Source organism: Prinia subflava, chromosome 4, assembly GCF_021018805.1.
Source record: "Prinia subflava isolate CZ2003 ecotype Zambia chromosome 4, Cam_Psub_1.2, whole genome shotgun sequence".
Classification (NCBI taxonomy): domain Eukaryota; kingdom Metazoa; phylum Chordata; class Aves; order Passeriformes; family Cisticolidae; genus Prinia; species Prinia subflava.
Genome location: NC_086250.1, coordinates 59,542,884 through 59,566,578, shown reverse-complemented (window position 1 = coordinate 59,566,578; position 23,695 = coordinate 59,542,884). Strand labels below are relative to the sequence as shown.

The 23,695-nt window shown below is 43.7% G+C and overlaps 1 protein-coding gene across 3 annotated transcripts in view; it reads left to right on the top strand.

Moving 5' to 3' along the window:
- Positions 1-15,533: 15,533 nt before the first annotated feature.
- The window catches only part of SLC2A13 (solute carrier family 2 member 13), a 159,179-nt gene continuing 151,017 nt past the window's right edge, over positions 15,534-23,695 (top strand). For all 3 annotated transcript variants that reach the window (XM_063396854.1, XM_063396856.1, XM_063396855.1), the window contains exon 1: positions 15,534-16,216. In XM_063396854.1, coding sequence (XP_063252924.1) covers positions 15,670-16,216 — 547 coding nt within the window. In that variant the 5' untranslated portion in view covers positions 15,534-15,669. The remainder of the gene's footprint in view (positions 16,217-23,695) is intronic.

Below are 23,695 nucleotides of genomic sequence, written 5' to 3'. Positions count from 1 at the left end.
TATTTAGTAAATACCATATTTAATCTCCACTATTCCGAGTAGCTCTGAGAATGATTAAGATCACTTGCTTTCATAATGATTATTAATGTTTACTCCAAAGCTGGGTTTGCAGATGGGGCCACCATAGTACCAATAGAAAATAACTTTTTCAGTGATGACTAATAATATAGGCAAGTTGGGTGGACCTCCTGGGCAGTTTGAAATAAATAATAAGATTGAATTAAGGATCTGCATTTTGTCTTTAATTTTTATTTGATAAATTAATTTTCCTTTGTCTCTCTGTTACCTTTTATGTAATGTGTATTTTATGGTATTTATAAAAGGTAGTGAACATTACAGGAAGAGAGTAAAATATAAATTCAGTTCAATACAAAGTACATTTATAATATGCCACATTGTTTATAAACATATTTCACTGACTCTACATTCAGTCAAAAAAGCCAAGCAGCTCTCTGGGCACAAAGGAGAGGCATCAGAGTGTGACCTGTCCTTATAAACTTGCAAATATGGTTGCCTTAGGCTAAGCTAACCACTGCTGAGGCAAATGAGCACCAGACATGGAGTACTAATACAGGCTTCTGGCCACAGCCTATGGCTCATCCAGGGAGACATGTAGCTAGGACGAGGCTATGAAAAAGTGTCATTGCAGGATCAGATGGAAAGGAAAAAGAGCAGAGTAGGCAACCCTGAATGTCATCTGAGTCTGTTTTTCTTGTTTTATAGATGAACTTTCTTGGTGTAATAGCTTCAAAAACTGTTGAGTTTAAGAAAGCTATTTGAGGTCTTGCTCTCTGCCCTAATACAATATTTTCTCAGGTACTGAAAAAACAAAATATGTCTTGTAGAACAAGTGCTGGTTTTGGGTGCTGTTTAGGAATCAGTTGAAGCCTGTTGCAAATTTCATTTGATTTCCCAGAGTTCAAGAAATGCCCTGTGGTGTCAGACAAATCTCTTACAGTGAAAATTGAATATGCTGTTTAGGGAGAAAGCACAAATCTGTCTTCTTTCTGCCATCCATTCCAGTTGTACTCCTCTATTGTCCACATTCATTGTGGGAGGAGTGCTGGACGGGGAAGTCCTGGTCTGTTCCTTCAGCATCTGGTACAACACCTACTTGAACCTTTTGCCTCTACAGCTTTCTATGACAACAGATTCCACAAGTTCACTACAACCCATGGGAAAAAAAAAGAGCAGTTTATGCATTTTAAATTGATCCCCTTCTATTTTCAGTGAGTGATCTATAGTTCTGGTACTTGGAAATTTGGTGATATTTGGTGAAAAACTTCTGCTTTGTGATTATTTAAGGTTTACTGGTATGCCCTCTCAGCATTTTCAATTCTCCTTGCAAAGCAGCTGATCTCTCCCTGTCATCATTCAAATTGCCCTTCTGTGCTTCTTCCCTGTCTCTGCTATTTCCTTCCTGATGTGTGGAGAGTGGAGTAGCAAATTGTGCTTGAGATGAGAGCTCAGCAAGGTTTTGCACGGAGACAAAACACTGCCCTCTGTTTTGCTCTTCTGCCCTTCTGGCTTCAGAAGATAAACTGCATCATCAGCTGCTCAGTGCTGTAATGTGCAAAACCCCGTCCCAGACATTTTCCTTTGGCATCTTCCTGATCTTGAGGCCATGTCTTTATGGCACTCCCCAGAAGTGAAATAAGCAAAGACTCTTAAATTCACTGACTCCAGCATATGAATTAATGCTCCTTTTGGAAAGTTGCAAATAGGATTTACTGCCACCAACCAGAGGCTAACCACCCTTTCCCAAAAGAGGGTTTGTCTTAAGTTGCAATGCAAAATGTAACCAGAAGTATGTATTCTATTACCATCTGTTAAAACCAGGTAGGGCAGTGTTCTTTACCTCTTCCATGACCCATCCCTCATAACTCTGGGGTCTTCTGTTAATGGACCAGCTGTTAAAATCAGGTGGGGCAGTGTTTTTATCTCTTCCATGACCCATCCTCCCTCCAGGGGGATATCTTCTGTTAATTGAGTCTCACTGCATGACTGATGAAATTACATCATCCCCTTGTGAGATGCTCCAACCACGGGGAGGAGCCCAGCATTCCTACCCAGATAAAAATCTGAGAGTCAGAACGCCAGGACAGCCTGTTTTCCACTGGATTCCCAGAGGAAGACTGGACCCATCTCACCACTAAACCTTCAGAAGAAAACTACACCCTTCTACAGAATCATTGCTTCAATAGAACCACATCTGTCACTCCAGGAGGATTGCAGCCACCATTTAATTGGACTGCTACCAACATCCTGACCAACAGCGTGTCAGGTTGTATTCTAACTCTGTCAGTGTTTTCTTTTTGTTTCATTGGTTTTTTTGTACTACTGCATTTTTATTTTAATTTTCCTAGTAAAGAACTGTTCTTCATATTCCCATATCTTTGCCTGAGAGCCCCTTAGTTTCAAAATCATAATAATTTGGAGGGAAGGGGTTTACATCTTCAAGGGAGACTCCTGCCTTCCTTAGCATCCACCAAGCCAAGACAGGGTTGGTGACCATAATGATTCCCTATGGATTATTCTGGCACAGTCACAGGGTACAAGGAAAGACTTCCCAGAATCCTGTGTGTGTTGGCTCTTGCCTGGTGGTTGTTTACACTGCTGGGTAGGGAGGAAATTTCTTATTTCTGGCAGTGAGTATTTGAATCTACATCAAATCCCACCATTTATTTTGATTTCTGTATTTTTCTTTCATGAAATGTTTAATTCCTTTGCATCATAGGCTGTTTTCTAAATTAGAATTTCACTTTAATATCAATTTCTTTGGAAACTTCCAGATTTTGAGAAGCAATCAGTAAGGCTGAAATAGTTTACATGACCAGAACTGAAACCTAAAGATACTCAGTCACTGCTGCAAGATTTTCATTAACATTTATCCACAAATAATTATGGATATTTTATTCTGAAAAACATCTTATCCCTAGAGCCATATTATTGCAAAGCTAGAATATACACTTCTTTGCACAGACATTTCCAACCCCACATCAAACCAGCCTTTGCTTTCATAGGGTCCCTTCTACAGAAATGGTCCTATTAATACAGCAAATAGTAAAAGATCAGCCAGTATTGGGTCTTGGAAGGTGTATTGCAAAAGAGAAGCATATAGGAGAATCCAGTGGGAGATCCAGGCCCTGAAACCCTGGGATGAAGCTTCCTGGCTGAGGTACTCCCTGTGTCACCAGCCTCCATAGACATTTACCAGTAGGGGATCAGCTACTGGCTCCTATGAGACCTTCAGGCCATCCCCTCCTCTCACCAGCATTTTTCCTGGGTTTCTCAGAGGCTGGGTCACAAGGCACTTGCACCTTACTGCTTCTATTTCTCTGTGTTCCCAATGTTCAGAAGATGAGGCACTTAAGAAGGAAATGTATGATTTTGGGGTGAGATAGACAAATCTGGACCTTGGCAGGTATACTAAAGAGCAAGCACTATTCATGAACTTTTCCTATCAATACTTTTCTCCCTTGAAGAAAAATATTAACTTGAAAACGGGAGAAGGAATATGGGTTTTCTTTTATACAGACATATTACTTAAGAGTCTATTTTATTTCCTGAGTTATTTTTGTAGCTATGTGAACAGTATTTGTGTCTGTCAGAGCCATGCAAAAGGTAGAAAGGCCTGCAAAGGCACAAGGAAGCATCTGGATGCATGGCAGGTGTTGGGTTTATGCCTGAGGCTGACAAGGACTAATTGTCACTAATAGCTGCCTGAAAGCAAGGTTACAAAGCATGGAAATTGTAAGTTCAGCAAAGTGAACTCCACACTCTAAAATAGCTGAAGAGAATGCAAATGAGGCAGAGGGTGTTACTCTATGAAATGTTTTCCTTTCTTCTTTTTAACATTTCATTTCTTTAGATTCTTCTCCTCCTTCTTTGTTTACCTTTTCACCAAATTTCAGCTTTTGAATTGGAATAATTTTGGCAATGTTACTTTCTTTTCACTGCCCCTTATTTCATTGCATTTGGTGTCAGTCACTCCCTTTCCAAATTTCCTGATTTTTTTCAATTGCGCTTTATTTGAACATATCTCCTTTCCAGAGGGTTTGTTAGACTTTGTGGTCTGATTTCAAGATTTCATTCCCTTTACTGAAAAGAAGAATTTCCTTCCATATTTTTAATAATGAATCAAATTTTCCCTGCCTCATAGAAAAATGGGCCTCAAGTACAAGTCTGGAGAGTAAAAACCAGGTATGTTTTCCCTCTTAAAGTGCCCAACTCCTGGAAAATCCCCTGCAGGCCTGTATATGGAGTTGACTTTTGGAGTCAGTCCTGAAAAACACCCATCTGTAGTCTTCCTGCAAGGAAACCTAGAAAAGGTCTGTCCTGTGCTTCAGCAAAGGATGTTCTTAACAAATATCAGCCTGGAAGCTCTTTAATACACAGCTTCACCATAGTGCAATCACATGGTGTTGGGCTTTTACAGCAATGTCAATCCCAACAGCAAGAAGGAGCAGAGGGAGGGATTGTTCCACAAACTGATGCTTATCTACTCCTTTTTTAAAAAATTCCATTGTTGTTCAGAGTTTTTTGCCTGAAGAGCTGCTTCTTGTTGATTGATTCTTTTGACCTAACCCAATTCAGCTGGAATCAGTGTCTAAAACTTACATTTATACCTGCTTACTCACCATGTCTTTTTTCTCCTGTCTCTCTTTTTTTTCTGTCTTCACTACTTTTAAGTTTCCCGAAGCCCAGAGGTCTATTTTTTTATTATTCTCAATTCTTCCTACTATACTTTAAGATTTTTTTCTTCCTCTGCCATTTATAACCTCTTCCATTTCTTTTCAATTTTTCCCTCTCACTCTTACATTGTTATCTACAATAGTGCTATAAATACAAATTTCTCTAATTGCCAGTTTTAGAGAGATGAGTGTAAGACAGATGATGATACAATGATGATTCTTTTTCACTTGCCATTGGTCCTAACAAATAACCATCCCATTATTCACAGAACTGCATCTTTGATAACAGGGGTAAATATACTCACCAAACTGAATAGTTCTTGTTCATTTAGAGAAGGTCCACCTGTTTACCATTAGAAAAATATAGACCACCTAATTTCTCACTTATATTTCCCTCTGAAATCAAATTATCACAAAGATTAGCATACAGTTGCAGATCTGCAACAAAAATGTAAGTTTAATAGTCTTCAATGCTGGCAGTGAGCACACATATTTCAGTGCAGCCAAACCTTTCACACTTTCTTAATGTGTTTAAATTCTCATGGTCTTGTGAAGAATACAAGTGTCATTGCACAACTCTTCGTGTATTCTGGTACCTCCCCAAACCTGTACACTTACATGCCTCCCAGTGGGCTGTTTGGCTGTGCTCCCCTAGGACATATTGAGGATACTTCTACTACTGATTAACAGTAGGTATCTGCCTTTTCTGTGTTAGCTGATCACTTAATGTCACCTACATATGTTACTGTCTGAGCTGGAAGCTCCACGTATCCTAAACTGCATTGTTAATGTCTTAGAGGAGACTGAATGCTACACCATCCTTTCTTACCTCATATATTTCATATTCACACATTATACATAAAGTGCACATTGCTTTAGTCTCAAGTGACAAATAACATATGTTGCTTTTTGTAAGCCAAGACCTCACATTTATGTCTGTATTACATGTCAGACTGTGCCTCTCAGGGACATTGTTTTCTGTGGTAAATGCTTTAGTACAGGCAGCATGCCCAGTTGTCTACGTCAAGGTGGGTATTGACAGCATCTTCTTTAAGCACGTAAGCAGGAGTGTTGAAGCAGGAGCTACAGCTGCCTACATGGTCAGCAGAGAGGCTCTTCTGCTCTGCTAAACAAAGTAGCACTAGTGAGAGAAGTCCAGTACTGATCCATAAAAGGCGTAAGTGCAAAATTGTAGATCACTTCAGTCTCTGTTTTGGAGCAACTGACAGGATCTGAGACAAATCCTGGAAGTGGCTGGGGATAAGTTGCTCCTGGGACCATTCCCAGCAGGCAGTATGAAAATGGTCGCACCAGTTGTGGCTTTCTGTGTCATACAGTCCTCCAGTGCAGTCCCAGCACTACTTGTGCCAAATAGGCTCTTGGTGATGAGCAAACACCTTTTGTATGGAGGACAAAGCTGTCTTCTTATCTGGCACACGCCTGCGCTCCCCCAGGTAAATGTCCAGGAGTAACAAAGAATGACCTGTCCAGGAATCACTCAGGCTGACCTACAGTTCCCTGTATCTTGTCTTGCCTTTAAAAAGAAATGTAACATTAACCATCTTGCAGTCAGCAGGGTCATCTCCTGCCTGCCATGATTTTCTGTAGATGACAGACAGTGACCTTGCTGGCCAGCAATATCGATGCTTTCGAGTGACCACCACCTGACTCCATGGGTTTGAATGCCCATGATATATCTCAGTGCTCCCTAACTGCTGCGTCCCCACTGCTCTTCTGTTCCCCCCGTGCTGATATATGCAAAGGCCAGACAGTGTGATTCACGTGTGCAAACTAATGCAGAAAAGTTGCTGATTACTTCAACCATCACTGTGTTTTCTCTCCCATCCACCTGTGGACCCATGTTATAGCCATGCTATCTCTTTTTACCTTACTACCCTTTATGCTCCTCATTAATTTTAGTTCCAGCTGGGCTTTAGCTTCCCTGATTTTACTTCTCAGTGCCTAAGCAGTGCTTTTTGTTTCTGCTTCCTGCATATTCCCTGTCTGTATTGTAGTTCACCTGGATGCTCCTTGCCTGGCCCATGGGCTGTCAGCTGAAGATTCCTGTGCTCCTGCACAATGATATAGTTCATGCATGAGCTCCAGTAAGCTCTCTTTAAAAATCAATTAGCTCTTCTAGGGAATTTTCCCCTTCACAGCTGCTTCCCACAGGCTATTTCCTGAATAAATCAATCTGCTCACCCAGAGTCTTGTGGCTCTGCTTCCTTCCTGGCTCTGCTACATCTGTCACCTCATGACTGCTGCAGCCTGTGACAAACCACCCACAGCCCGAGCGGTGCTCTGTGACCCCTCTCACCCCCATTTCTTCCCTGCTCCTCAGCAGAAAGCCAAGCCAGCATGAACAAGTCAGTCACGACTGCCCTGCTCTTGTGTTGGGAAAACGTTACAGTTGCACTCTAAGAACATCCTGGATTGCCTGCCCAGTGCTGTGCTGCCCTTCCAGCAGACAGCCAGGTGGCTGAAATCCCCAGTGAGGACAAAGGCTCCAAGTGGAAGGCTTCAGCCCCTGCCTCCTCATCCTCTGCAGTCTGTAGTACTCATCTACCACAACATCCCCCAGGTTGCTCCTTGCTTTGATCTTGACCCAGAAACTCTCAGCAGGTCTGTCTCTAGTTTGATACTGGGGCACTGCATTTGTCAAGGAGAGAGCTCAGTTATGAAAACATGACACCCCCAGCTCTTCTCTACCTGTCCTTCCCAAACACTGTGTATCCATCCATGGCCGCATTCCAGCTATGTGCAGCACACCACAAAGTCTCTGTGTCCCTGGCAGCAGCCTCTGCAACTGTGCCTGGCAGTGCAGCTGCTCCTCTGATTGCCAGCACCGTGCATCACTGAGGGCACCTGAGGGAAGCCTCTGAGTGCCTGCCTTTTGATGAGAGCAAAAATGGGACCCTTATTAGGCATGTAATTTGGAGCTGTAGAGAGAAGCAGGTGCAGAAATTTTGCATCATTAGTGAAAACAGCCTGGTGCCTTGGAAAGCTGCTAAAAAGAAGTCCTGTGTGTTCAGCTCCCATTCTTTCACCCAGAGCACCATCAGAAGTGCCTCCCCCGTATACCCAGAGCCATGTGTTAGTATCATATTGAACACAGAGCCCCACACTGAACTTACAGATGCTTATTAAGAGTCAGGGGCATTGCTTTGTGATGGGTATTAGTGACTGCTCAACGCTTCCTACTGGCAGCCTTAACCTTCCCAGGGGATTAGCACATCCACATATCAAATGCTTTGAGAGGGCCAAAAATCGGTATTAAACCAATTTTAAGAGTCTTTAATGTTATATTTAATATTATCACCTTGGCTGCTATGATACTTGTCAGGGAATTGTAAAATTTCTAGAGGAAGTTCCAGAAAACATTTCACAGTGAATCTATTCTAACATGCAGCAGATTTTAATATTTATAGTAGAACAAAATAGATTAAAAAAAAAACCCCACCCATTTACCTTGGTGGAATTAGGACTTTTGAAGTACAGATAGAAAAGAAGAAAGGATATACAAATGGCAATGTGCTGCAGCTACATCCTCTTTCCCAGCAATGGAAAGTGCTGGTTTTCAACTTCCACATCCCAGTATGATGCCTGACATACGTCAGTCAACTTTTGGCACTCTCTGAGTGTATTTTGCTTTTGTACAGGGAATTCACACGGTACAATTTCCTTCTCAAAGTTGCCTATTCCTCATGGTACGGTCCTCTCAGAAAAAATCCCACTAAAATTTTTTGATGGATTGATAGTCTGTCAGATCCAAAGGGATGACCAACTTAATGAGTCAGTAACTGGATTCTTTGTGGTCTGATTCCCATTTCCTTTGCAAACCTTGAAAAAGCACTTCTGTACAGTGTTCTGCTCTGAGGCAATGCAGTGTCAGGGCTGACAGCAAAGCCAGCTTTTAACCTGCAGCTAACAGGATATGGCTTCCACTTCTTGGAACTTTAATTTGATGGAAATACTTTGCATTGATGAGGTGAGAGTTTATAAAAGAGCGAATTCATGCCAGGTCAGATGGTACTTTTCCAGGGATGGAGAATAGTGTTTAGTTATAAATAAGTCTGAAAGCTTTATTTTTCATTAAATGATAGACAACTGATGTTCTGGTCTTATATAATCTGTAGAAGCATTTGGTTTAGAAGTATATTCCACCTTTTATGGAAATGGACTCTCATAAAATTTGTTTAGTGAACAATAGAATGAAGGACATTTGGACCAAAATAATTGGATCTGCATGTATTTCTCTTCTTCCTGTATATGTCTCCCACGTACACCAGATGCTAGGTGCGTGCTGGAGTAGAGCATTACTCTGATTCCAGAAATCTGAACTGACTGAGAGATGTCTTGTTATTCTGGGCTTACCTGCAGCACTTGAGGAGGTTTCTGTTTGGCAGACAAACAGCTCTGTGTTGGCGTACATCTGTTTGAAGATACATTGTATAAAGAGCATCCCTGGTATCCCTGGAATCCCAGGAGTAGTGTGCCAAGTCCTTGATTTTCACACTGCCAGATGCTGTAACTATAAGTAATTATAACTTTTACAGGCAATAACGACTTCATAAGGATTGTAACCTGGCAAACCATCTTTGCAGGTACACAAATGTAAAAAATCTGAATTGTGCAATAATAAAAGTCTGCATCCTCCTCCACCTCTGCTCCCCATTTTGCAGTGCCACTGGCTTTTAGCATGAGCTGGGCCCTGAATTTTAGAGCAATTCGTTTAAATGCATATCCTGACCCTCAGCCCTGGACACCTGCACGGAGATCAGTGCACAACTCTCCATTTCATGGCTGCAGATGCAGCCATCGGGGCACACTGGATTCAGCAGCCAGTTTTCACACATGTTGCTGCTGACTCTGCCAGAGACTGCTCCAGTCAAACCTTGTTTGATCTTCCTTTTGACAGTCAGTGGAAAGCCAGAAAAGAACTGTTCTCCTGCCAAAAACTGAGACCCTGCTCTAAAGCATAAAAAGTTATAGATTTTAAAATTAGAGAGAAAAATTTAACTACAAAAAATGTGTTTCTTACAATTGCATTTTCAATAGGACTGAAGTAGGTTTGCTGGAATTCATATTTATAGAAAGAAAGTGAAATTATGCAAAATGTGAGCTCAGATGGATATTTTGGTAGTTACCTGGGATTGAAACAACCTGTGATGTGATATCTTAGCAACCTTGGCTGTACTGCTGCCAGTCTGTCAGGTAAGGAATGCTGCATCTTACAGTTTGTCAGCTTCTTTCTGCCATCACCATCATCCACACCCTTCTCCAGTGCTAAGGCTGTAACTCTCCCTACTTTTTAAGCAATCTATCTCTTCACACTTGATCAGTGGGATTAAATGCATAGCACCAGCACATTCCTTATTAATAAACTCTGATGATACTTTCATTTTGAAAGGATTTTACAGAGGAGGTCAATGGTGATGTCCCAGTTTACAGCTTCAGATAACTGCAGTAGAAGGTAAATAACAGGCTCTAGTCTCACTGCAGACCAGAACACTCTGAAATAAGAGAATATAGCAGCATCCAATCAAGGAGAGGTTGTGTACATGACAGGTGACTTTTGTTGACATATTGGAGAAGGATCTAATCAGGATCTGTACATATAAATGAGAACACAAATCAAACACTGGAAGGATTATAAACAACTAAAACTGTATTGAGAGCTCAGAGATAGACACATTGAGATAAATGAATGACTCTGTCAACATAGAGAAAATGGCTGGAGAAGCAATGTTATATGGGGACTAGAAAACTATGGAATGTATCTGAAAGTGTCTTCTTTCCAAAGAGACCAAACAACATTGTAGAAGGATAAACTTAGGAACAAAATGAAGTTTTATGGCAATACATTGCTTATTTCAAATAGTTTCTAAACTCTTATTTTGACGTCCTTTTTTTCTTTTAGAGAATTCCTTACAGTCTCAACTTTATGTTATCCATACATATCTGCAAACTCAACAAACTGGTGTGATGATGGGTCAAGGTTTGTGTCTTCTCAGCAGGAAGAAATCTTTTTTGCACAAAGATTTTTTTTACAAAAACACACTGATAATGTAAAATTCTGTGTACCGAAAAGGTTTCTGAACCTTGAGATTATAAGCAAACTTAACTTGTAAGAAAATGTGCTATCATTACTATCATTGCTTTTCCAAGGTTTCAGACATTATATAAGCTGCTGTTATAAATTGTATGTGCTGATCTTTTTTTTGCATATTCAGCTAGGTGATTTCCCTCAGCCCAGCATAGTAGTATTTCTCAACTCATATAGCAACTCTGTTTGCCAAAATATTGTGCCAAAATAATTGACTATCAAAGCAGTATCAGAGTTTCAGGCATCATAATATTAACAAACAAGAAACTAGTTTATGAACCTAAAAACAAAAGGGGTTGGACACTATATTGCTGAAACTCACATGAAGCTAAAGACCTCATGTCCATCCCCATAGCACCAGCTGAGAGGGGAAGAATTCCTGGTTTGAGGATTTGCTCCTGGTATTGCTCCTTTTTTAAATTTTTTTTTAGTGCACTAGTTTTATGTAAATAATATAACTATCATAGATAAAGCTGACCTTCTTTTGCCACAGAATCATATCCTTTTCTTCCTCACTCCCTGCCCCACGCTCACTCCTCACTGCCCCACAGGTTTTATGTTCTTGTCTGCACATCATCACAATTTCCTTTAAGAATCCATCTTTTCCTATTGAACCTATAATCTTCTTGAGAGGTGAGAAAGAGATTTCCTGGGTCCTGAGTCCTGGGCTGAAGAAAATCCATGAATCTGGCCTCTCACTTGCTGGGTGAAGCTCCTGACCATCAGACAATCACACAACAGACTTACAGCATCTCTCTGTGAATCTTGGCTGATTTGAAGTCCCTAAGTGATTTCAGCACTCATCCACCCACTTCAGAGTGTCTGCAAAGACAGGAGCTTACTCCCCTGTTCTGGTCTGGCAGAGTTCTGGGCACATGTACAAAGTCCTCAGGAATTTCCTGGAAGACTTTTTCTGATGTATACCATGTATCAATAACATAAAAGCAGTAAAATCCTGTGATTATTCCTGCTGTGAAACACAAAAATCTGAGTATTTGAAAGCTGGACCAGTTCTTTGATCTGGTTCACAACATCCCAGCAAACAATTGTGCAAACATACTTTAAAGGAGAGAATGAGTGCTGTGAATGTAAACAGTGTTTCAATTAAATATTCAATCTCTTGAAAGCATAACATCATACCTATAATCCAGTCAAATCCTTCTTTGAATCTGACGCTCTGTCTTTGATTACTAATCATACCTGCTGCATTTTGAATTAATGTGAAATCATTTATAAGTCAGTTTTTATCATGAAATGCAGATGATCACCATAATGAAAATCTACAAACCAAACAAATCCTCATCTTTCTCATGAAGTAAGGCTTCAGTGTAGTGCATCTCACAGCTAAACTTTTCATCGTGTTTCTTTGGGGAATCCTTTTAAGAAAGAAGCTTGACAGCATGATCTGATGAGAAATTATGTCTGTTTGTGCTTGTGTTGGGCCATCAGTGGAAAAAATAAAAGCTTTTTGTTAGCTCTCTTGAGTCTCTATTAACTGCAACATACAGAATGCCTCCAGCATCTGAGGTGGCTGTTAAAAAGACAAGTTGGTTTTGTGACAGCCAGCTGTTGTGACAATATTCTGTAAAAGCATTCCTTCTAGCTGGCTAGGGATTTGGTGTGAATGCTTTCTGTTTCATGCACTGTGTCCCACATTTTTATTTGGGGCTTACATAAAAAAAAACCAAAAACAAAACCAACCAGTGAGTGTTGTGCTTGTCAGGCAAGTTTGGAGGCTTCTGGAAGATTACAGCTTCTCTCCTGCTTGTGCTGTAGAAATGTAAGCCAGTCTGCTCATGGAGAGCTGCTGGACCTGAGGGGACAGTTCCTGGTAACCCACCTATGATCAAAGGAACACAGCTGATGTAATCTTTTTGGATTTCAGTGAACCTTTGGATAGTGTCTTTCACAGTATCCTTCTGGACAAAGTGTCCAGCATTCAGCAATTCAAGCAAGCAAAGTGCCAGATTCTGCACCTTGGATGGGGCAACCCGGGATGTATGGGCAGAGTGGGGAATGAGAGGCTGGAAAGCAGAGCCATGGAAAGGGACCTGGGGGTGCTGGTCAGTGTCGAGCTGAATGTGAGTCAGCAGTGTCCTGGCAGCCAGGAGGGCCAAGCATGGCCGGGGGCATCAGGGACAGCATCGACAGCCAGGCAAGGGGGGGACTGTCCCACCCTGCTCTGCACTGGGGCAGCCTCACCTCCAGTGCTGGGGGCAGGTTTGGGCACTACAATATAAAAAAGACATCAGACCATTAGAGAGTGTCCAAAGGAGGGCAGCAGAGATGGTGAAAGGCCTTGAGAAGGAGCTGTGTGAGGAGTGGCTGAGGTCACTTGGTCTGTTCAGCCTGGAGGAGATTCAGGGGAGACCTCACTGCAGTTACAACTTCCTCATGAAGAGGAGGGACAGACACTGATCTCTTCTCTGAGGTGACCAGTGACAGGACCTGAGGGAATGGCCTGAAGTTGTGTAAGGGGAGGTTTAGGTTGGATATTAGAAAAAAAGCTTTTCCCCCAGAGGGTGGTTGTGCACTGGAACAGGTTCCCCAGGGCAGTGGTCACAGCACCAGCCTGACAAGAGTTCTAGAAGTGTTTGGGCACTGCTGTCAGGCAAATGATGTGACTCTTGGGAATAGCGCTGTGCAGGGCTGGGAGTTGGCTTCATGATCTTAGTGGGTCCCTTCCAACTAAGCATATTCTGTGATTCTGTGATAACTTAATTCCTGGTGCTAGAACCTGGAACTGTTTCTTGCTCTAGTACTGGGTTGGCCCCTATTGGTTTTCCAATAATTCCTTATTCCAAAATAAGGAATGCCCTGTGTCAATCATACCATGTTACCCAAATCTTGACTAAAAATAACTGAATGTTAACATGCATTTAATTATTATCTAGTTCAGCTCTTCTCCCATGCTCAAACATGCAAGCTGACCTATTGTACTTAGAAATCCACTGCCACATCTGTCTCTAACCAGATTAACTATAAAGACATTACTATACTGTTATTATAATTCATTTTAGTAACTACAGCTCACTATTTTATTTAGTTGGCATTATCTGCACCAGTACTAGTATGTCACAGCTTGCTTTGAGGCAGATGCAAACCACCAAAGAGGCTGTGTGCAGCTGGCCATGTTGGACTTTGCTCCTTCTTCTGATTTTTAAATTCACATGGCTATGACTAGTATTGCTCACAAGGTGTGGGCTGGTAACTGATCCAGTTAATTAAAAATATTCTCTGGCTACTGGCCTCATTACGAGAATCTCTACAGCAGACAGTTAAGTCAGAAGGAAAATTTTGTTTTATCCATATATATGCCAATATATATATATACAAGAAGTAGAAATATGATATGTGATATTATATGTTCTTTTTCCCGAAGGTCTGCATTGCATCTGGCAGGCCTTTCCATGCGCACGGGCAATAAAGCTTGCCTGGGTCCTCACGGGGCTGGACACCTCTCTCTGCCGACAGGATCCGCCAGGCTCTGCATCCCAGTGAAAAATCCCCACTAAGACTGTTCAAAGCGGAATTAGCAAAACGCGATGTCCTACTTCAAGCACAAGCACGAGAAAAAGCTCCAAACTCTGCTCCTACCTGGTAAGAAACCTGACCCTGTCTAAACTACTGCTGGAAATTCCCCTTTTTTGTAACAGAATCAGATAATTGTTAGGTTTGGAAGGGACCTCTGGAGATCGTTCACCGCCCCTACTAAGGGTTCCCTAGAGCAGGTTACACGGGGACAGTCCCGGTGGGTTTTCGGCGTTTCCAGGGAGCGGGGCGTCCCCGGGCAGCCTGTCCCAGTGCTCCTGCCAGCTCTGGCAGCAGCGCTGCTCTGGCTCCCGTACAGCCGGCAGGGACGGGGCGGGCACGGCTCACAGCCCCCGCAGCGACGCCAAAGGCAGCACGGCCTGAGGGCTTTCTGGAGCTGTGCAGCCCCAGGGGCCCTCCTGGTCAACACTCTGAAAAGAGGGAGAGCACGGGAGGTCGAGACAATCAATCTGAAATGGTCCCCGCAAATGGGTTAGGACGAAGAGAGCCGGGAGATGCCAGCAGTGAAAACCTGCTGCTTCTGTGCTCAGCAGCACAGCCAGCGTCACCCAGCGCTTCAGAAAATGACAAACGCGGACGCTGAACGCTGTCTCCGTTCAAACGATCCAGTTATTAAGCCAACTGCGATCCTTACGCGCGCCCGGCACCAGGACAGCGCTCCCCAGGCAGTGAGGAAACCCCGAGGGGCGGGCGGGCAGCCCCGGCCGGCGGCCCCTTCCACCTCATGTGGATGGGGGCTGCCAGCAGGAACAGCCCCGCGGGCTCGGGGACCGGTCCCCGGGTTTGCGTGGCGCCCACCCGCCCAGCGCTTCCTCCCTGGCTTCCATCCCGACTTCCTTGTGGCCGCAGCGCACGCCGCCAGCCCCGCGGCCCGCCCGCGGCACAGCGCAGCGGGGGCGCTCCGTGCGCAGGCGCTCCGGGCCGCGCCTGCCCCGTACCGCGCACGGCGGGGCGGGCGGCCGAGCCCGCCCCCTGCGCCCGCCGGGCCGCGCTCGCCGCTGTCCCCGCCTGCCTCCGCCTCCAGCTCCGCCCGGGCGCTGGGAGCGGCGGCAACTTCCCCTCAAGTCCGCCCGGCGGCGGGGGGACGATGCGACCCAGCTGAGCGCGGCCCGAGAGGGGCGGGCGCGCCGAGGACGGGCAGCGTCGGCAGTAGCGGCAGTAGCGGCAGTAGCGGCAGTAGCGGCAGCAGCGGCAGCAGCGGCAGCAGCGGCAGCAGCGGCAGCAGCGGCAGCCCCGCCGCCCTAGTCTGAGTAGCCCGGCAGCCGCCTCAGCCCCCTGCCCTCCCCCGGTCGGGGCGGGAGCCGCCGCGGCCGTCCCATGTCCCGCAAGGCCAGCGATAATGTGGAGTACACGCTGCGGAGCCTGAGCAACCTGATGGGCGAGAAGAGGCGGCGGCAGGCGGACGGGTCCGCCGGCTCGGGCGCGGCGGCGGGCGAGCGGAGCCTCATCGCCGCCGAGTCCTGCTCCAGCCTCAACAGCGCGGCGTCGGGCGGAGAGCTGGAGCGGGCGGCGCGGCGCCAGTTCCAGCAGGACGAGACCCCCGGCTTCGTCTACGTGGTGTCCGTCTTCTCCGCCCTGGGGGGCTTCCTCTTCGGCTACGACACCGGCGTGGTGTCGGGGGCGCTGCTCCTCCTCAAGAGGGAGCTCAACCTGGACGCGCTGTGGCAGGAGCTGCTCGTCTCCAGCACGGTGGGCGCCGCCGCCCTGTCCGCCCTGGCCGGCGGCGTTCTGAACGGGCTGTGCGGCCGGCGGCCCTGCATCCTGCTGGCCAGCGGCCTCTTCACGGCGGGGTCCGCCGTGCTGGCCGCCGCCCGCGACAAGGAGACGCTGCTGGCGGGACGCGTGGTGGTGGGGCTGGGCATCGGTGAGTGCCACGCCGCCCCGCCGGGCTCCCTCCCCCCGAGGACCCGGCTCTGGCCCGCCGAGGGCAGCGCTCCCCCGGGGCAGGTTTAACCGAGCCGGGAATCGCCCGTCCCTGCACGCTGCAAAAACCCTTGCGGTGAAGCAGAAGGCGAAGTGGCCCCGGAGTGCCCAAGGCTGGGGAGCTGGCGAGGGGAACGCTTGGCTGAGCGAGGTCCTGGGCGGGTCCCGTGGCTATCGCAGCGCGGTGTGCAACGGGACAGTGTGTGTGTTTGTCCTCTTCGATTTAATTACGATTCTGCCCCGTTGCTGGGAGAGTTGTCTGGTTTTTGTACGAGGAGAATGTCTCGCATCCTTTCTGCAGTTTCATCTTGAGGGTGGTCTGTCAGTGTCCCCAGCGCACGCCGCGGGCTTTGCATTTGGGGGGGTTCTGGGAAGTCAGGGCCGAGGAGATCACGCCTGTCTTTCTGAACTGTAAATGCCTCTCTTCTGGTTCCCCGCTTTACTTGAGCACTAAAGGAATGCCTCTGGGACAAATTGCGGTAGTAATAAGTTAAGGCTTGTTTTGGAAGGCTTTGGTTTTCAGTAATGACACCCTGAATGTGAATTGCGGCTCTTTATTTGCCTTCCTATAAGGGTTACAGCAGTGGGTTCTTGTAAAACTTTGTAATTGTCCCAAAGAACTTGCAGTGATGAGGACTGTTTCCTTTGACCTATGAGACTGGTTTCTGTGCCAACTATATCCTAAATATCCCTCAAATTTGGATTGCTCTTCAGCTTCAGCTGCCGTCCTATCTGGCAGTAATTGAATTATATTCATATCTAAGATGGGCTCTATGAGGTTAATCAGAATCCTTGGACTACAGTAGTTATAATCTTGCATCCCTTTCTATCTGAAAGCACAAGGACAAACTGAGAACTAAAATTGTTTTCCTCTGTGTAGCAAAGTTACGTTTCTTAGCCATTGGATAATTTTCCGAGTCCTTGGGCTTGTTACACACACACTTTCTCTGATGCAAATCATGGCCTTATTAAGGAAGAAAAGTTAGTGAGTCATAAGGGCTGTCAGAAATAAAATTGACTCCATCCATGAAAGGGCTGGTTTTCCTGTACAGCAACATCTTTGAGTTGCAGTTTTCCTACCCCAAACTGGATGGTTCTTTTAAAATTTTTTTAATGCTGCTTCTCTGTGTGATTTTTGTTTAATCAAGACTGCAGAATGTTGACAATATTGGTCATGAAGTGCAGGAGGCAAAACTGAATTTGACTATGAGATTGTATGAATAACAGGAATTTTGGTGGCAATATGTAGTACATATATTTAGTGGTAGATACTAAAAATACCAAATGCGGTGTCTTTTTGTGTTTGTAAAGCTTGACATGTTCCTTTACCATAACTGGTTACAATGACAACTTAAGGAAGTGTAGAGAAATGAAATGGATGGATGGTTTGCTTGACTCCTGTGTGTGTGTGTGTTTTGTAGAGAGATACATAGGCATGTTGGAATTGTCTTACAGTGGTGCAAATAAATTATATTCAAATTGTTGGAGGGATATGAGACTTGGGACTTAATTAATATATAAACCACAGAAATGAAAACTAGAAGCTTTAGATCTCTTGTGTGCCCTGGAGAGAGTGATCTCGTTTTGGCCTCTGTCTACATCAGGGGCAGAGATAGTGGTAGAGCTGAAGTAAGAAATGAGAAATGTTCCAAGGATTTTGGAGCACAAAGGCACAAATTTCTGTTTTAAAAAAGTGATTTTTTTTTTTTTTTAATCACAGACTGCTCTTTTTTATGTGATGTAGCTTAGGGCCAGAAACAAAGCTTTACCTCAGATTGCTGTGACTGAAGCATGACAAGAGACTCCAGGAATTGCAGAGTCTAATCCTAACACAGTTTGTTTTACAAAAGAAAAAACCCTTTGTGGTTCAAAGATGTTCTCATATAGCAAACTGGAACAGTCTCTACTGTTTTATTAAATCCCCCACCAGAGGGAGCCTTGATAATTTCATGGAGGCATTAGAAATTGGTGGAAGTTTTTTCTTCTCTTACATCTCTTGAAGACTTCTGACTATCATTTTACTGCCCAAAGTGAGCCAGAACTTCCTAGTGTTGGTGTAGGAAGTCTGTTCAGTAATGTGACACTTCAGTGATAGTACAAACTGCTAAAATGTGAGGGTGCAGTGTTATGAATGCTTTCCTACCTGAAAACCAGTAAACTTCTTAACTGTGCATAATTTTATACATTTCTTAGGTTTCTTTCCTGTAGCTCTCTGCAAATTGCTCATCAAGAGATCTATTCCAGATACGTGTGGGGTTTTTTGGGTTTACTAAATGAATTACTGTGTTACGATCAGTACTGTGGTGATGTAAAAGAAGATGCAGTGATGTTCCTTCTGCCCTTGCTGGTGCAGGTGGATCAGTGTTAATTTTGTGTGTGTGAGAAAATGGCTATTTTTCTTGTGACTGTGATCTATAAAGGAATACCGTTAAACTTTCAAGGATGAAAAACACAGGATATGTGCTGAAATGAGGAACATCTCTCATTTGTCTGTCTTGTCCATTTTTTACCGTTTTCCTTAGAGCTGTTTTGAAATGGAAAAAACTCTTTTTTCTACAGCCATTACAGATTGAGATGTTTCTGCAAATAAAGACTTTCTCTCAAGGACAAGCCTAGATCCTCTTTTATTGTAAATGTTGAATAAGTTTTTATGGTGGAAACAGTTATGTTCCCTTTCTGTCCCTCTTCCCCTCAGTATTAATACCAAATACAGGGAATGCATAAAAAGGGAAAACATTTCAGCATGAGCTTTAGAATATCATTAGATCTTTTCAGGTCTGAATTTCTAAATACGTAGTTCATGACAGTTCCAGGCTAAATGGCTTAAGGACAAGGTTGTGGCCATTATTTCCTCCCACCTGCCCATTTCCAAGCAGTTCTGGTGTCCTGGCCTTTTTAGGAATTTGTCTGAGCCAGATGTCAGGAATGCAACACTTGGACAGATATTCATTACAGCAAATGGGGGCAAAACGCAAACATTTAGGAAACTGGATTGCATGTGCTTGGTAACAGGTGGTATGAGCATACCTAAGTAAAGTCATTGGTGCAAAGCATGTTTGGACCTTTGGCACCTGATAATGGTGAAGGCTTTCTCCATTTGTCATGTGTTGGCTACTATAGTTTGTGTGCTCGACGGGAAAGCTGAGTCCTTCACTTGGCTCATGTTTGGTCTGTCCCAAAGCCTGAGGTCAGGCCAGAGCTGAAACACTAAAAACAAGAACCAGGCATGACTGGAGATGAGTTATTTCTACTGAAAACTTGCTGTCTTGAGAAGGAAGTCGAAGGGTGAGAAGAGTAATCACTGGAACTAAACATAGTAGAGACTAGAAAGGATAATAATAATCAGCCATGTTTGCGAAGTCACTTCTTTCTTAGGCTGCAATCAGTCCAGTGTCCTAAATTGCCTGAACCCATTGGCCCCGGTTTGTGAACAGCTCACCTGTCTGCAGTGGGAGTAGTTTATCCTTCTGTCATCTGGGGATGCTGAAGGTTTTAAGCTTACAGCTGATGTGGGTGGTTCAACACCCACCTACACCAGCTGAACACCGTGGTGCTGCAGGTAGTGAGCTGCTCAGGTTACTGTTTCAAGAACACTTCCATACCACCTGTGGAAAGAAAGCAGTTTGAGCAGAGTTCAGGAAGTGGCAGCATTAAGCTTGCTCCTCCATAATTTACCTTTTGTCTTGATATACAATCGTTAGCTGGATAATTAGAGAAACCTGTCTTGTTTGGCATGCAGAATAAATGGTGCTCAGTTAATGATCAGCTTTTCAGAGTTTTGTTTTCTTGCTGTGGCTTAGGAATTGCTTAATGTACACATTATTACCCAAGCTCTCATGAAAGCAGGGTTACTTAGGATTACAGTATGTGCACATTACTGAGTCTGTAGTGCAATGGAGACCTGCCTGGTTAGGTGCCTTATCTTCTCCTTGACTCCTGTTTTTCGTACATGAGATATCTTCACAGTGTAAGCCTACTGCTCAGTGCTTGCTTTGTGCTCAATATGTCTGTAGTAGTTTTTTTTTAAGGCTATATTTGAATCTGACATATGTAGTGCTCCTGGTAGCATCTTTTGACTACATATGTAGGTCATTTTCTGAGCAGAGGAAACAAGACTGTACACAGAATTAGGCAGGAGTGAAAAGCTCTGGCATATGGTTGTGGCTCCCCTGGTGGGGTTGGCTTCTATTGACAGTGAGGTTCAATCTCAAATTTATCCAAAGGACTTGCATAATGCAGTTCAAACTCTGTATGATATTTGAAGTGGTTAAATAAAGGTCTGCCATATAATCTGCACTGCTAGATATGGTGTGGAAATAGTAGAAAATAACTGGTATGACATGTTGCCTGTGAAAGATGAGGATATGTGTGCTGGTTTTATTATTACTTTTTTTTTTAATATGACTGAGCTTTTTCAGGCATTTTTCAGTGTATTTTTATCTTGGAAAACCAGATTAATCTTCTCATCCTCCCTTGGCAACCTGATATGGGAAGCTCTGAAGCTTCAGTCTGTTTTTATAACTGAGTGTCCACAGCTTTTTTTAAAGGGAGTTTACACCTTGGAGTACATTTTGGAGTCAGCCTCAGCCCCCAAATATGCTGTGCTGCTTCTGACAGATGCTTGTAATTTTCAGCCCAGAGGTTCTTAGGCTATTTTTACCTCTGAAGACAGTGGTTTGTTAGTACAGGCTGGCAGTAGGGATGGAGGGGGATGGAGAGACAAATTTCTGGGCTGTTGTAATTGACTCTAGTGCTGTCACTGCCCAGAGATGGTCACCCAAACTTCCAGGATCTAAAACTACTGAAATTACTGTGTGTGCTCAGGATTGAATCTCTGTATCTTAAGAGCGTAGTCTATTCTTGTGCAAAAGCATCTGGAAGGATACATTAGCTTCTGACTGGAGCTGAAATCTTTCAGAGTACCAGGATTAATTTAAGATGAAAAACTCTGTCTTTTGTAGTCCTCTAATTTTGTGTGCCTTGCACAGGATACACAGTGCTGTGCCCAGTTCAGTGTCACATCAATAAGCACTGACTCCCTTATTGTTTTGTCTGATGGTATAATACAAAAATCAATTTGCACATGAATGTATGTGCAATGAATGCTACCTTATATTTAGTGACCATTTCAGGATAAAGTATTAAGTACACAGAGTTATATCTAAGAGATTTTTTTTGGTTTTTGCTTATTCTGGGCACTATAAAGTCATAAGGGAGGTGTTATAGCCTTTTTGCTATTGTTTTTATTTAACTTAAGAAAGAAATTACTTCCCATAGTTCATAAATCTTGAAGTCTGTTTTCTGTCTTTAAAACATGGGAATTTTTCTAAAATAATTTTCCCTGTACTCGGCCAAACTTCTATTAAAACATAGTCCCTGTTGGATTATAAGTATCTTTGTTTATTTTGGAAAAAGTAGAAAATATCCATTTCATAGGTGACATAAAATTGAAATTATGGTCTTCTTACTCCTGATAAAAAGGCAGCTTGAAGGAAGCTTGGAGGAAGTGTTGAGTACAAGAGTTTCCTTACCTTGAAAAATTTATGTGGGCACCATAGGTGGGCTTATTTTCAAAATGCTTTGTTGCTACAGGAACAGCAGAGCAGTGGCATCCACTTCCTTGGATGTTAGAGACAGCAAATGGTTCAGCTGGAACTCGTGGGTGTCAGTGACTTGTTTGGCTGAAGTTTCCACCAGTCCCATCAGCAGAGCACAAGGCAGGATATCTGAGGACAGTCCAAGCATCACATTCAAGGTGCTGGCTGCTGTCTCGTGGTGTGCACTGTCAGAACTTGCACTTAACATTTGTTCTGAGCATACTAGGCTGTACTTTGCCAATTGTATCCTGAGAAGCAATGAAAAAAGTGAATCACTGAAAGGAAGTGCTGAAAAGGTCTTTTAAATTTTTCCTTATCTCATTATCAGTAGACTTCAAGATTAATTATAGCAGATGTATGCTCTTAAGTGAGGTTTTATAGAATATGTCCTATTTTAAAGTACAGTAATTTATTTTAAAAATAGTATTTTAGGATTCTTAGGGATTATTAGATTCAAATATGGTAAGCTTTTGAGTTGCAAATCCTACAAAAATCTTGAAAATTGATGATTTCTACTTAAGGTGGTTGGACCCAAAGTGAGCAACTGTGGCTGTGTGGCATGCTGGCACCACAGAGCTATAATGGCCCTGATGGATAACTTTGTTTGTGAAATTGTGTTATGGTCTTCATTGGTGGGCTTTCACATATGACCTGTACTGTCAGTGTTTCTAGTGTGAAGCTTGTCAACAGCCTGGGTCTGCACTGAGCTGCTGGAAGCCTGAAACCAGTGACTGCTGAAAATCAGGAGAGCAGAGTTCCACCTCTGGGCTTTTTTTTTGCCATGATTATGTCTGTGAACAAGTATCAAGAGAAGCATTTGTTAATTCTGTTATAGAGATCTCATGTAACAGCTCTGGATGAGTCTGGAGCCACCTGATTACTTTAGCTAAACTCTCTGTAAGTCTTTTGATGCAACTTGGGTGCAAACTCTTCTAAAATATACACATGATAGTTGTAAAAATGAAGGTTTAAAACCACACATTCCTGTTCTTTCCATTTCTGGAAAGTTGTCAGATTTGTTATTTGTTGTCAGATTTAGACTGGTTTCTTAAAGGATTTATTCAAAGCAAATATATGTTCTGAAGGGGATTTTAAAAATATTTTAGCAGTTTATATGCTCAGTCACTGAACTTAGATTTCTTAGCTCGGACAGTCTGTCCCTCCTTCCTTCTCGAGTCCCTCCCAGACATGCTGCTGGCATGGATGAAATGCCCCACTGTGACCCCAGAGGGTGTCTGCCTCTTGGGCAGTTGGGAACACACTTCCTTTTGTGTTCCTCCTTTTCAAACTGCAGATTTTTGAAGTCTGCAGATTTATTTCAAGTCCCCGTGTGTCCCCTAGGGATTGTACCTGGGTTGACTTTCTTTGGAGTTCTGCCATCATTTCGTGTGGCTGTGTGCTAGTGAGCTCACACACTAAAGCGATTGTGGGGGAAAAAAAAAAGAGGTGTATGTTTATTGAGAAATGCAACTTCTTGCCTTTACCTTGAGCTTGTACTTTAGTTATCACTCAGGGGATTTCCTGCCTCCTCTGGAGGTGGGTTTTTTAGTTGTGTGTAGTCAGGAGTTGTCAGCCCAGCTTCTCTGCCTGAACTTTTCTTCCACCCTCCTTCTTGATTTTTCTGGTGTAATTCAGCAAGGGAGCAGCTCTCTGGAGGAGGTTTGTCCTCTGTGGCTATTCTGAAAGGCTTCTTGGTTCTCATTAGAGCTGATGTTTTCCAAGACCACCTGACACTGACCTTGGGTCTCATCCTTTGTGAGTGTTCTACAGCAACAAGCATATTCTACTTCTACTCCTGAGTGAGAAGACAACTCCCAGGCAAA